The sequence below is a fragment of the Dysidea avara genome, chromosome 7 (genome assembly GCF_963678975.1).
Source record: "Dysidea avara chromosome 7, odDysAvar1.4, whole genome shotgun sequence".
Lineage (NCBI taxonomy): Eukaryota > Metazoa > Porifera > Demospongiae > Dictyoceratida > Dysideidae > Dysidea > Dysidea avara.
In genome coordinates, this window is record NC_089278.1 from 39,316,113 (window position 1) to 39,332,448 (window position 16,336).

Genomic DNA, 16,336 nt, shown 5'->3' on the forward strand with positions numbered 1-16,336 from the left:
TCTCTAAATATACTAAAAGTGCTTTATTGCCCTTTTTGACTGGAGCCCTTAAATTATAACACACAAAAAGCAAACTGCAGTACTTGGTGTCTTATATACACCATTGTGTGCATCAATGACCTAACTGTTGGAAAACTGGGTCTTTAATTTAACGGAGCCGGCTAACATTCCCTGTCATGACTTGTTGAGTAGGTGATTCCTCATTCTTAGGAGCAGAATTAATTTACACTTTTAATGCTTATTGCTAACACTGTAGTACTCTTCTTCTCTATCTTCTGCAAATGATTCTGGACAAATCGTAGACTAAGCGCATCTAGCTGTATCTGTTCTCTGGTTACGGGTACCCGCCCCTTAAATAATTATTTTTGTGGGTGCCATAGAACTTAGGATGAGTGTTCAGCCGTTTTTCGATGCTCTTTTATCCCATACTCATGTCGTGGCTACAAAGGTACGTACTTTAAACTATTGCAAAGTTTAGTCTAATAAGTTAAACACCGTGACCTATGGAAACTAGCAATATAGTATCCCCTCAAGCCCTTAGTAGCACCTTTGCTCAAGACGCTACAGCCTCAGATCTTCAGGGTTGCTAAATTGCTTAGTTCCCTTATAGTTTTGGTGTCTCACTAGTACTTATATTCTTTTATCATCATGGTGTTCCAAGTTGTGATAAACTGTGTTATAATTAGTAGGGTTGTATTGAGTAGGGTTATCATGGGTATGGCTAGTGTAATGTGTTATGTGTTAAACCATTCGCAGCCAAATTCTCAGAGACCACTGACCAAATTTCCGAATTGCATCATACTAACCATCTGAAACACAGAACTACTTAGTAAGCATACATCTAAATACTCGCAATAAACTAAGGAGGTCAGCTATATTGTTTTGTGTACATAACAGTAACCGCAATGAAGTATCGACCAACAAAGTCTAAACTGTGCCAGAAACCAGCCTGAACTAGCAACGGAATCCCAACTAACTATTTACAAAGGTGCATTACACTCCATATAATTATTCTATACACAGTGTGATCCATTCCACAACTGGTTTCTTTGTGATTTGTCCCATTTTTGGTGTTGCGCATGCGTATCTGCACTCATGTACACCATGTGACATCTGGGATAAAGCAGCTGACTGTTGACTTTACCTGTCTTCATCGATGTGTAAATATAAGCTACTAGTTTTTATCTCAAAAAACACTTCGCCTATTATAATAAGTTACACTTTATAACAAATGTGCACTAGTCCGGGAAGAATCCGGTTATCCCAGAAATGGGACCTCTATGGGGGTGTCCATTTCAGTACTAGCGCATCTTGTTTTGAAATACGTTTACAAGTTGTAGTAAGGCTACAGTTTATTCTAAAATTGAATTATGAAGCCATATGGTGGCAGTGGCCGTTAATGGGTTAAAGTATTTGTCTAGTGTTGTTGAGTTAGTATATTGTATTTGACTGGTTAATAGCTGTGGCTACTATATCTTTCAGCAAGGAAAACCCTGTGGCTACTGTGCAAAGGCAACTACTATACGAGGGTGGCTACTATTTGAGGGTGGCTACTATGGGCTTGTGTGGCAGCAGCCTGTGGTGTTTATATGGATTCACAAGTGACTGACCTTGTTTAATCATCCTTCAATAGTATCATTCATTTTAAATTCTCTCAAAAACGTTATTTCCTGGCTTGAAATAATTTCTTTTCCCGGTTTCTGCTTCAAAAGTGTCTTATCAACACTTGTATTGGTACATTCAGATACAAGCCATGGCTCTTATCCAAGGGTGGCTGTTATGACAATAATTCTAGGCTGTGGAGTGGCTGCTATCCAGGGTGACTATTAGCCGTTGAAATACAGTAGTAGGGTACTTGTCTGGTATTGTTGGGTTATTTAGATGTTCGGGTGCTTGTTTAGTATTGTTGGGTTATTATAATGTGTTGTATGTTAGTATACTTGTCTAGTATTGTTGGGTTATTATAATGTGTTGTATGTTAGGGTACTTGTTTAGTATTGTTGGGTTATTATAATGTGTTGTATGTTAGGGTACTTGTTTAGTATTGTTTGGTTGTTATAATGTGTTGTGTGTTAGGGTATTTGTCTAGTATTGTTGGGTTATTATAATGTGTTGCGTGTTAGGGTACTTGTCTAGTATTGTTGGGTTATTATAGTGTATTGTGTGTTAGGGTACTTGTCTAGTATTACTGGGTTATTATAATGTGTTGTATGTTAGGGTACTTGTCTAGCATTGTTGGGTTATTATAATGTGTTGTGTGTTAGGGTACTTGTCTAGTATTGTTGGGTGGACTGCTTATGGGTGACGATGATGAAGACTATCTTCCTACAATAATCAAAATACCGGTGTCACCTTTACTGAAGTTCTTAGAGTCATCAGAAAATGATTCAGGTTTTCGTGGTACACACACTACACACTCAAGTATGGATGGACAACATAATGGCAGTTTTGGTGATGGTAAGAGAGTGAGATCTGCTAGTCCGGACAATGCTGATCCTTCACGTACTGCAAGTTTTAGTAGTGGAACAGTCAGTGATAGTGACAGCTCACGCAGTGTGGGGTAAGCTACACTTGACTAGTGTGTAGTAGTGTTTATAGTGGATATGGTTTATCTGACCTTTGTTTGTAACAATTAAAAGTGGTTATTCTTTAGTATATGAATTTTTATTTATAGTGTAGAGGAGAGGCTGATTAATTACACATCTATATAACTGATCATCAGTTTGCGTAGTACTTTGTTAATAGGCCCCTAGGGACCCATGATAAGTGGCCTTATTAGTGAGCAGAGTGGATTATAACGGTCGGCCATCGGACATTTACCGACCAATTAGCTCGAAGACCGTCCAATTACCTACTGAATTGGTCAAGAATAGCCGACTGTTTTCCGCTAAAAAAATCAATATACTCTAATAGAACAGTCAGCAACTCTAAAGACCCAAGATAACTCCAGCTCACTAAAACAAACGAGCGTGTTGCCAAGCCTTCAGGGATCCGCTTGGCAGTGCCAAAACTTTAACATTAGCCAATTCCCTTTAACGCTATCATGTTTTCGCTTGGTTTAGTGGCCGAATTGGGCTAAATACAGCAGCCCTTAATGGTAATGAAAACGAACAATTACTGAAATATCTGTGTTACTCTACGCAATCATTAATCATGGGGTAATACACCCATTCGATACTCTTGGTTTCTATTATATACTCTTGACAATACGTATACTGTAGGAGTATGCAAGTCAAATGAGCTAGATAGAGGAAGACAGCCAAGCCAGCCAGAGCCTAGTAAGCCAGGTAAAGGAAAAATGTACAATACAAGTAAGTAAACAATGCAAGAAAACATACGACACTCTTTACAATACATTAGTACAAACAGACAGCCAACCCAACCAGAGCCTAGCAAGCCAGAAAAAATATAAAATACAAGTAAACAGTACAAACAAACATACTGGTATTAATCCTGTAATTGTGCAGCTGGCATAGCAGACTTCCTTCATGTTGGTGTCAGGAGTGGCCACCTTAATTAGCTACCTGCTTCACAGAAGACATCCACTGGGAGCTGGCATGGCAACTTGAGACTTAGTGTGCCAGCTGGCAACACTTTCAAAAACAAAGGAACAGTAGTTCGCTTGTCTAAATAGGTGTTTGAATCCACCTGCTGTGTTGTGGACGTCATGTGCTAACTGTTTTGGTCGGTATTAAAATAGAATCGTTGTACTGTTTCTATCACCTCCACAAAAACACCCGTCCATTATACAATTATGTCTTCATACAACATGGATTCTATTCCCAGTGAGTGTGAAGCCTTAGGCCATGTAGTTTTCTGAAACATTATTTATTTATTTATTCATTATTATTTATGATGTAATTTTAACTGCATTTCTTATTATTCTTAGTACTTGGTTGTATAATTATTAAAGTTTTACAGTGGCCAGCACTGAAGGTCTGACAGCAACATGTGCTGCAGCCGTCTATGGCTTAATCTACGTCTAAAAAGCTATTGTGAAGCTTTAGTTTAGCATACAAAGTTTCGTGAAATAACATGCCTCATATTTCACCTAAATAACTTTAATGTTTCAAGCCGATTTTTAAAACGACTTGGCCATTAAACAACCTAGCACTAAGCCACTTTGGTTCCAACCATATCTCACCTTGTAGAACAATTCTATACTTTTCTTTTACTGCTAACAACATGAAAAGTAGTGAAAATGCGTACCTGTGGACTACATAACAGTGATAAAATAATTATATATATACATGTATATGTATTGTGTACTACTTCGCATAATATTTATGCAAAGCAAATGTATAGTCCGTATATACGTACATACTACTTACAGTAGGTTGCAAAAAACGTTCACGTTTCGTAATCAAGATACAAGATAGTGTGTTGTGCGGCCCAAGAAGCCGGCACGCCACACCATGAGTATATTGACAGAAAGGAAGTAAACACGATTTTCATACCTTTGTAGCTCCGTGATCCCTTATCCGATTGAAACCAAATTTGCTACAAAATTGCCAGCTAGGTAGGGGAGTCTACATTCCAATTTGAAGAAAATCGCTCCAGCCATTTCCAAGATACTAGCGGCCAAAGTTTGGGTTTTTCTTTGTTTTTTTCTTCCACTTCTTCTTTTCGCACACTTGCAAAATCTGCCATAAAACACGAATGTGTGCTCCAATCGGGCTGAAATTTGGCACATTTAAAGGGCTCATTAAGGCGGATCTCAGTACCAACTTGGGTAGGAATCTGATGAACATTCATGGAGTTATGGCCGATTATTTGCGTAAAATAAGGTCGAAAGTCTGTCACACCCACGGGTAAACCCCCTGAAGGAATGAGTTGAAAATTGTAGATGGAGTAACTATCGTAGGAGTGCCTTTTTGTGGTTTGAAAGGAATCCAGGTAAAGGCCATCGACATATGCCCAACCTGTGTCACAATTACGTGATCAATTTTTATGAAAGAAAACTATTAGTTTTCATGCCTACCAGGTAAACCGCTTAGAGCAATGAGCTGAAAATCGGTGTGTAGCTGGAATAATCATCATAGAAAGTCCTTGCAGTAGTCAGAAGAATCGGAGTACAAACTATTGAGTTATGATTCCAAAGCTAACTATGCGTAGCAAATGCGAGATCGAGATACTCTAATAGAACAGTCACTCTAATAGAGCATTCAGCTACGTTTATAACTTATAGAATTGTATTACATTGCAAGTTATTATGTAGGGAGTTCAGCTACAAACAGTAATTTTATAGACAATTCAGCGACAAATATATCGCTGTAGAGATTCAGAACAATACAAGTCACACTGAAGAGAGTTCAGCTATAAACAAGTCACCCTGTAGAGAGTTCAGCTAAAGAGAAATTACCCAGTAGAGAGTTCGTCTACATAAACATAAACAAGAGATCAGCTAGAAACAAGTCACCCTGTAGAGAGACCAGCTAGAAACAAATCACCCTGTAGAGAGTTCAATTACAAACAGATAACCCTATAGAGAGTTCAGCTAGAAATAAGTCACCCTGTAGAGAGATCAGCTAGACACAAGTCATCCAGAGATCAGCTAGAAACAAGTCACCCTGTAGAGAGATCAGCTAGAAGAAGTTACCTTGTAGAGAGTTCAGCTATACCATCATGTAAAGAGTTCAGCTGCAAACAAACCACCCTGTAGAAACTTCAGCTACAAACAAATCACCCTGTAGAAAGATGAGCTAGAAGAAGTCACCTTGTAGAGAGTTCAGCTACAAAGAAACCGTCATGTAGAGAGTTCAGCTGCAAACAAATCACCCTGTAGAGAATTCAGCTACAAACAAATCACTCTGTAGAGAGATCAGCTACAAACAAGTCACCCTGTAGAGATATCAGCTAGATACAAGTTACCCTATAGGGATCAGCTACAGACAAATGACCATGTAGAAATATGTGTTGGAAACAAATCACTGTGTAGAGAGTTCAGCTAGAAACAAGTCATTCTGAAAAGAGTTCAGCTACAAACAATGAAAGTTCCAGCTACAGTTCAGTTATGTATAAGAAGTCACCTTATTACCTGCAGTATGTGATTATCATTCATTGTTAAATATTTTTAATTAGACAAAAAGCTGTACACAAAATTTCTTCCTTTGTTCCACATTTCCTGCAGAAAAGAAAAAACAAGTTAAAAGGAAGCACCAAAGCCAGTTTATGGCCGGCTTTGTGGCTTGCAATATAAAAAGAAGTGATATCTAAACCAAAACAGCCAAGCTGTAAAGAATGAGTGCGGCCCCCAGAAAGGCCAAGATGAAAAAGATGTGAAATCCAAGGTGACGGCCAAGAAATAGCTGTGATGGTAGGTTAATGGCAAAAATTTTAATCACGACAATTTAGGTGAATTTGGTGCCAAATCCTAATGGAGGAGGTAACGCAAATTCACCTGAATTATTGTCATTAAAACTTTAGCCATTAACCTACCATTACAGCCATTTCTTGGCCGCCACCTTGGATTTCACATTTTTTTCATCCAGTCTTTTTGGGGGCCGCACTCTTTTTTCACAGCTTGGCTGTTTTGGTTTAGATTATAATTACGGTGTGATTACTAAGTAATTACACATGTTTGTACTGTAATTACATTTTGACTGTAATCCATAATTTTGCAAAAAAGTGGTTTTTCACCAAAAGTGTTTTTTCACTAGCCATATTTACAATATATTCATAATTACCAATAGAGCATAATTCATAATTACGCTTTTGTAATTACAAAACATAAACTTTTTTGTGCAGCCTACTGTATGCTTGTCAATCCATTCTTTCCTTGCAAGAATAATCATTCCCCAAGATATATCAATTGAGCAAAGCCGGCTGAAAAGGCATGCGCTGCACTTTAAAAATGTTTATTATCATAGTAGTAATAATATATAAATGTATGCATTAGTATTGTTGTACATAGCTAGCTAGCTAGCAGGAGATTTAAAACACCCACCAAGCTATACCCACAAAGTGTCACTATCTAGTAATAATCAATGTTATTTATCCTGATCTTACCACTAAATGTACCTAGACAAAAGGTAACAATGGATCCTGCAATGTTATCTGTAGAAGATAGTTGGCTACAAGTGCACTTCAGTAGAGAACAGTGATGAGGGAGTGATGGCAAATAAATGGCTCCTGCACTGAGTTGGCTGATATAGCAACGAAACCAATCAGAACAGATCTCAGCATTGAGCAGCGATGAGGGCAATGGTGTCTGACAATCGATGTATTTTGCTGCTACAAAGAAGTGACTATTCTTGACACTAGCTGCAAGAACCAAATCCATGGTAACAACAGTTAGCTACAGGTTATACAGCTAGACTAAGTGAAGATAGCAAATTCCACTTCTGAGTTCAGTGACAACTCACAAGGGGAAACTTTAGTGACACACTGAAACTCTAGTTATAGAGTGAACTGTAGCTGCTTAAATATGAACTGTAAACTCTTTATGTATTAACTACATCACGCATTGCTTTTAAACTACTTTGTACCACGCTGTGTGGGAAGTTCAAAGGCACCACCAAAGCCATAATTTGTATGTGATACTGCTGTAGACCACATGTAGCGAGTGCATTGTAACTTGTAGCGCACTAGTTGCGGTTTTGCAGACTGCAACGAGTGCATTATAAGTTATAATGCACTGACCGCTGTGCAATATACAGATTTTACACTGGCTGCTGTTTTATACAGCATTGCCAGCAGCCAAAACTGCTACAACACTTCACCTAATAGGTGGAAAGACACCTCACACCTCGCAGTTCACTCGTATTCTTGTATGGTCTAACATGTATAAATTGATTGTGGGGCCATAATGTCAAAGGCAAACATCACCACCATGCAGCCAATGGCGATCAGAAAAGCCAACGTGGTGGCCACAACTCTAGGCTACATACATATAAATGTACTTATATAACATACTAGTCTTGTGCCATCTGTGCCTATAGTCCATCTTTGACAATGAGTCAATAAAACTGTTACACACTGTATTCTCTATAATTCTCACCAATACGTTTGATTTTTGCAACCAGTTTTTGTCTTGCCACTGTATTCGAGTTTAGCCAGTGTAGATAGTATTGCTTAGTAGTTAGGCTTTGTTTACTCAAACCGTCTAGTAGCTGCTTTCTTTTGCTTAACGGAATCATGGATGATCAAGTGATCATGTATGCTGAATACTACATGAACAGTGAATGTATGTTAGTACTATAGCCCATAGTACTTTGGTCAAATACAATATCTCAGGTGGCAGAGATACTGTATAAGGAGCGTCACTGCATCGTTCAACTCTGTCACCCACAATTGATGTTAGAAACCTGGCCTTTATAAGAAGCGCAGCTGTCCTATGAGAATCTCCCTGTCTATTAGGTGAATGGTATGTAACAGTTATATAACGTGCACTCTTGCTCGGTCTGTATAAATGCACTCATGCCTGTTGTATAATACCAATTAATTGCGCATTACTTAATACTATTTAACTGCGTGTTATGGATTGTATCACAGTACGAATATGATAACAGTACGTAAGTTTTTTATGATGTCTGCTGTATATTGCCAGAATAATAGGCAGAGCTTTTGGCAGCGAAATTAGGTACCTATAGGAGCAGCAACTCTTGCAGTAATATGTACCTTGACTACCTGCTCAGCTGGCCCCTTTATTGAGTGAGTATTGTGTTAGTACGGTCCTGCAGTATGTGACCACTGGCCTTGTTATTGAGTGGCACTATTAACGAAAATTAATCCAATGGAATAGTATCTGGAATTGCTGGACCTGGCCACTATAACAAGGTGGCCTTATTAATAATTTAGCCATTAAGTGAGGTTTCACTGTAATGTGTAGTAGGGATGATGAAAGTTTAATGCATGAAAAAGTATTGAGCAGAAGCCATCCTTAGAATCTTTCATGGTAACATGACATTATTAGTCAGGTACAATCATGATATTTGCAATAATCGTGATAATAAGCTTCACAATAACCTTGGGAGGAATTTTCAATATTGCTCAACCCTAGCAGAAAACTGGCTATAACTACAGCCCTACTTCAGAAATGGTTTACAGTACTGCTCACAGGTAACGTCACATTTACATGCACGACGCACGTGAGGGGCGCTCTATATAATGGCCCGCATGGATTCATCAAGGCTACAGTAATGCTCTACAATAGCTAACTTCACTCGAGAGCATCACACAAGACAAGAAAACAGGACTCACCTATAGTTTTGGGTGGTGGCGCTGGTTCAGTTCTGCCAGCTGTGAGGCCTCCTGTGTTGTATAGATAACTTGAGGCCTCAAGGAGGCCTCCTGTTCCGCCTGTGTTGTATAGATAACTTGGTCACTTTAGCTATTGACTTACGTACTGCAATCAGTATTGTAGTGGTTCAGGTAGCTACCATAGACCTAGATGGATTGGTCACCAAGTAATGCCTCAGAAAGAGTAGCTACGTAGTTACAACAGGTAGCTAATCAGTTTGTGCTGTTTCTTCAAGAAAACGTACTCTCTTTTGCCTGTGTGCGGTCACTTTGGGAAGATTTGCTCTCTTCCATTGGCGTGCACACAGTTACTCACGTGACAACAAAACTCTGGCGTTAGCACACTGTAGTGCTGGCACTGCCATGGCCGTAGCTATTATTTTAATGCCTGGCTGTAAATTCAATGTATTAAAATGAAATGATGACAGGGTGAGTAAAATGCAAACATGACCAAAGTTTCAGCTCTAGATACTGAGAGCTTTCAAAGTACAAAGTGGCAACAGCAGAAAAATCAATATGTACAGTGACAATAAACTACAGGTGCTTAATACAATGACCATAACTTACTAATGCAGTCCTCTACCAAGATGCAACTTACACCATTGGGTTCTCCATGAACAGATGAATCTATTGCTGGGTAAATTTTGTCCTCCAGGCCTTTTGTACAACCACCTGGGGCGAACGCTAAAACTTGAGAAAAATGATAGTGAACTGCTCACCCAACACAAGGCAGACTAACACCCATATCTTCTGTCTCCTTAGGAGTACTGACACAAAACAAAAAATTGGAACTCGTCTTCCTTTGGGGATCAGGTTTTTTTGGGTTTTTGGTGTTATCACCTTCCTTCATTGTAAAGCAAACGCTTTAAAAATTTACAGAATTTTTTTTTGATTTCATAAATATTCCACCCATTGCGTTTATTGCATTCTGCTGCCCTTGCACGAACATATGGGATTCTTGCAGATCCGGTCACAAATGTTAAGTGTTATATGAAGTTACTAAACTCAGTGGTGAGTGCATGTGCTCATGCGTGGCGAGTTACTCGTGTGGCTAGTGCTTATCCATGCGGTCTTCCACTGGTCTTGTGTAGTAAATTACAATAGAACGACCCTGCAAGAAGACACGAGCATTACTTGCAGTGCTCTACTTGTGACGTTACCTGTGAACTGTACTGTAAGTTTCCTTAAAAGAAAATCTTTGGAATATAGAATCCACACAAAACAGCCAAACTGTGAAAAAATGGTGTGAAAAAGTTATGAGATCAAAGGTCGTGGCCAAGAAATGGCTGCAATGATGTTAATGCTAATGATTAAATTTTAATTATGTGTGCGTTCTTAAAATATATTAGCATTAATATCGTTAATATCATTGCAACCATTTCTTAGCTGCCACCTTTGATTTCACAACTTTTTTCACCCAGGCATTTTATGGCTGCATCATTTTTTACAGCTTGGCTGTTTTTTGTGTGGATTTTACTTGTTTTTGTGCTTTATAAGATCCCAAAACCAGCCTATAGCTGACTTTATGGTTTGTTTCTACTCAAATTTCTAATCTATACAGACACAATGATGATTATATTGAAGACATAGCATTGTATTGCATGCTTTAGTGTAATACTCTAATGGCATACACATTTTGAGGACTTCTATGTAGAGCATACATATAACGTTCTAGTTCTACTGATAGATCTATTGTGCTCTGAGCGTAGCTGAAAGCGAAGCATAATGGCCACTTTACTTTTCAGTCAGTAGTTGACATGTTCAGACAAAAACATTAACTCAGGCACCATTCTTTCTTATGGTATAGTATGCGTCCACTCACCAGTCATAATAACAAGCATAAGGAAAAATTAGGAATTTTATGTTCGATTAGGGACCATAGAAAAAAAATAGGGAAACAAGGCAACGGATGTGTTTAGGTACAGACACTGCCACCACCTTTGTCCTTACTGCCACTGTTCAACAGTGTCACCATCGCTATTGTGACCAATTACTTATAATATAATTAATTTTACATTAACACTTTACAGTGACCAGCACTGAAGGTCTGACAGTAACATGTGCTGCAGCCTTACGATTACCTAACCTAATTTCAAGGACTTAGACTTAATGACTTGACTTAGTGACTGATAAGGTGTAACAGAAAAGGGGCCAAAGTAAGGAAAAATATGTAGTGAGTCACTGGCAGCACTTGCCAATGGCTTTCGGTATAATCAAGAGTATATAATAAAAATCAAGAGTATCTAACAGGTGTGTTACCCAGTGGATAATGATTGCATAAAGTACCACGGATATTTTAGTAATTGTTCATTTTCATTGCTATTAAGGGTTGCTGTATTTAAACCAATTCGACCACTAAACCAAGTGAAACCATGATAGTGTTAAAGGGATTTGGCTAATGTAAAGTTCTGGCACTGCCAAGCAGATCCCTGAATGCATGGCAACACGCTCGTTTGTGCAACTGTTGTTTTAGCAAGCTGGAGTTACCTTGGGTCCTTGCTACACTTTCTTTGTACAATAATACAAGTTTAACTGCAGGTTAAACAGTGCTAACTAGAATATTCATATAGCTAGCACTGTTGATCTGGAAATATGAACAACAGTACACAGTGTATTCACGTGCACCAACATAGTGTGGGCGGGAATTTTGAATAAGATTGAGGTGCCCACCAACTGGTTACTTAGCGACGTTCAACAGACAAGCCGTAGCGAGCTGGGAAGCTGTTTTTCAGTCAGGAATTATGAATGTTTTAGGACCTTCCTACTTTTATTCGCCAGCAGAACAACTCCTGGACTTGGGTGGAGGTGTTTACACTAGAAACAGTGTCGGGAGAGCTCAAATATGGACCACATTTGTTTCAGTACGTTACAGTACTCACGTAACTACTTTGCGTTTGTTACTCACGTAACTAACTCACAAGCCCACGGACGCCTAGGCAGGTAGTTAATATGGTGTATATTTGTTAGAGTTTGGCGTGGGCGCACGCTTGCCTACTGGCCGGGTGGGTCCAATGCAGAAATTTGGGTAGTGCCTCAAGGGGCTAGCTGCTTCGCATTGACTGTGACAACCTTTGGAATAACTCAGAAACATGAAACTATACTTTCCTGATATTACAATGGGAAACCAATGGATATTTGCCATTTAATGTGGGAGAAGATTCAAACAAGAGCACTCTGTGGTGGAAAGCCAACGTTCAATTACAACTAGAATGGGATGTTCATAGCTACAGCTTAATACTCTGCTTTTCCAGCAATCTAGACTTCAGTTGCTATGCAAGACCAATCAGGGATGGATCAATTTATCATGCTACCAACTGCAGCTTACTCATATTACTGTTTCTGAAACTCCACTTGATTGAAGAGCTTGAGGAAGAAGGAATGAGAAAAGAACTTTGTGTACCACTGTCCATTGGAGGTGCGACTATTGTATGGCTGTTCTCTTCTTTCTAATGCGGTATTGCATTTTTTAAGAGGGCCAGTGCACTAGCTGTTCTCAGAATTACTGGTATATTGTGTACTATCTATTATTCAAGTGATAGGTATTACTCAAATGGGACTCGGCACGCTTGTGGGACCAGCATGCTTGCCATTAATATGTGTTACGGAAAAGGGGACTGGCATGTTCACCACCATATATGTTACTTAAAAGATCAGGCACACATGCCATTATGCATTGGTTACTGGATGGTACATAAGATGGACTGACATGCTTGCCATTGTGTGTTATCCAATAGTGTGGCACAGTTTTTCCATCTCCTACACAGCTTCTTATGGTGTTCCTGTACTGTGTGTTCAGCAGTGTTAGGGCCCAGCCTTTGAAACTCAAACCTCCACTCAATCATAGTACTAAAAGTAATAGAAATGTCTCCACTGACTAGACAAAGTACTCCAATAGAACAGTCACCTCCACAGTCTGGATAACAGAAAAAATTTGGATAATTGCTGGCTGGATAATTGAGGGTCCACTGTATCTACAACACACCCATGTTATATCATGTTGTGCTCCTACACATTGTGGTTTTGGTATATATGATAGCTCATCATCTTCAACTATGACAGCTCGTTAACTGGCAAACTTTCTGTTATGTATTACTCAAGTAGGGCTGGCCATTTTGTTATTCAAGAGAGACTGGCACACCTACCATTATGACATTTGCTGTAATGACTCAAGTGGGACTGGAACATATATGTTGCTTAAGAGGGGCTGGCACACTTGTCATTATGTGTTACTTATAAGAGGCTGGTACACTTGCAATTATGTGTTACTCAAGAGGGACTGGCATGCTTGCCATTATGTGTTACGCAAGAAGGACTGGCACGCTTGCCATTATGTGTTACTTATTTAAGAGACTGGCACATTTGCCATTATGTGTTACAGGCATGCTTGCTATTATATGTTACATACTTATAAGGGGCTGGTACATTTGCCATTATGTGTTCCACAAGGACTAGTACACTTGCCATTATGTGTTACACAAGAGGGACTGGTGCGCTTGCCATTATATGTTACACAAGAAGGACTGACACGCTTTCCATTATGTGTTTCACAAGAGAGGCTGGAATGCTTACCATTATGTGTTACTTATTAAGAGACTGGTACATTTGCCAGTATGTGTTCCACAAGGACTGGCACGCTTGCCATTATGTGTTACGTACTTATAAGAGACTGGTACACTTGCCTTTATGTGTTACGTACTTATAAGAGACTGATACATTTGCCTTTATGTGTTACACAAGAGGGAGTCTGCATGAGGGACTGCTGCCAGCATGCTTACTCAAGAGGGTGACTGGCATGTTTGCCAGTATGTGTTACTCAGCTTGTCTACCATTATGCATTACTCAACTGGCATGCTTGCCATTAGGTGTTGTTTAAGTGGATCATGTGTGCTTGCTATTATGTATTTTTGGCATGCTTGCAATGTGTTGCTCAACAGGCTAGCATACGTATGCTTGCCAAATATATAATGTGGTAGTAACAGTGATAGGAGTATCTTTCATCTTAAAAACAGATCTACTGGCATGTTTACTGGAAAGGAAAGCAAAGTTTCTAGTCCAGTTGATGACTGTCACTCAGTTGCAACAATCCATCATATCATTTTTTTCTGCAAATGTTCTCTACACAGAAATTTTGTTGGCTCCACCTTGTACTTATCTCATATCACAAATAGTGGTACTCATGTATGTGAGAGCTCATTATCTTCAATCACTGACAAGCCATAAAGTATAACGATACTCTTCATCATGTTAGCATTATCATGTTAGCAATATATTTTATTTACATTATACACCTTATGTGTGGTGATACTGGGTTGTTATCCTGCAGCTGTGTTCTATCTTCATAATCTAATCACTATCGTGCAGTCCTTAAAAGGAGAAAGGGGCCTTATGTTCCACCCTTTTAGGAGTGTGATCATCATTTGGCTGTCCACTCTCTCTAATGTATTGTGTAGATAGTTGTTTTGGGTTTATATGTATGTAGGTGCTTCCCAGCAATCAATTCACTTATCTCACACCTTCTTGGTATTTATACAATGATTTACAGAGACAATGCTATTGGATTTTGATCACATACTGACTGATGGCAATAGGATCCAACAATAATGTCATCCCAACAGACTCATGTAATACATCAAGAGCTTCAGTAAATGGATATTTTACGAGGCAATTTCACTATGATTCTATTTATGTGATAAAGCTTTGGAAGTTTTAGTATGGATTATAGAATTTGCACATGTGATCCCAACATTGTCATACACTTAAAGACCCTATGTTCGTTGTTATATATTATATAATGACAGCAATTACAGCTTGTCACTATATCATAATTTTATTAAACTATTCTTTAACTTAAGCTCCACTGAAAGATACTGTAACATGTCTGGATCAAATTATGCTACAAGTGATTTTTACTCCCAGTGTTCGCTGAAGAGAAATAAAAATTTTCTCAATAAATACCTTCACAATTATTGCCCTAGCTCCTGGCACGTAATGGTACTGGAGCAGAATGCTGACAGCTCAAGTCTCTTGTATACACTATTAATGCTATAATACCTGTAATAACAATAAGGTGATGTGATAAATTTTGGATATCGGGCATACATAATAGTACAATGCTATTATTTGGATTTTTAATTGTTGACACAAGTATAACATTACTTTAAACCTTTGCTGATTTTTTCCCCTTCTTTTATAGTGAAGGATAGTGTGTTGTAAGTGGTCTTGTACCTCAAGTTAGTTGTTCATTTATTCATTGTTAGTCAGTGTAATAATCATAACCTTGCTGGTTTAGTAGTTATCGTCTCTGTAAATATCCATTAGTATGAAGTATTTTTCTACATTACTGTGACAAATGTGACACTTATTTACAACACCGTCATACATTATTTTCTAGTTTATATCATCATATTTTCACCTCCTTGGATCCCTGGTTCTATCCACAGTCCCCAGGTTCAACCTGAGATGAAACACGCCAAATGGTTTCTTAGCCCAAGCCAAGTCTGGTAAGGCACTCATTGGATAATGGCTCAGTTCAATGCCCCTGGACAATGTCGGAAATGCATGGCAAATGGCTTTCAGTGGTTTTGAGTTACCACGCGTATGCAATGTCAAAGGAAGACTCAACCTTATCCCGTGCTCAACTGATGCAGCTGCAGTGTGCCTCAAGCAGACGTCCATGCAGGAATGTTACAGCAATAATTATATCAGTTTCCACCTCAGATTAAAATAAAATGGCAATGACAGTAGCATACAGATTGAGCATCCACCATAGCTTTTTATTCTAATGTGACAGACTTGTTTGTTGGCTGTGTATATACTATCACATCTATGGGTATGTGACTTTTTAAATGCAATGGCTTGCTTGTATGGGTGTTGCCAGGTTCCACATTGTGTCTACTCATGTGGGTAATTAAATGCTGGCATCATTAATGCCAGCTTAGGTGGGTTGTTTACCACATGAGTTTGTAATGAAGATTTGTAGTGGCTGAATTGTCTCCCGGATCACGTGAACATCTCACGTGTGCCCTACACCAGGAATATGGTTAGCTACACAATAACAATACAAGACAATTCAGCCATTCCACCCTGGCACACTCAT

The 16,336-nt window shown here is 38.9% G+C and overlaps 1 protein-coding gene across 2 annotated transcripts in view; it reads left to right on the forward strand.

Annotated features, from left to right (window-relative positions):
- LOC136260823 (uncharacterized) overlaps positions 1 to 16,336 on the forward strand; it is a 176,018-nt gene that overhangs the window by 79,906 nt on the left and 79,776 nt on the right. For both annotated transcript variants that reach the window (XM_066054701.1, XM_066054700.1), the window contains exon 8: positions 2,265 to 2,560. In XM_066054701.1, the coding sequence (XP_065910773.1) occupies positions 2,265 to 2,560 (296 nt within the window). The remainder of the gene's footprint in view (positions 1 to 2,264; positions 2,561 to 16,336) is intronic.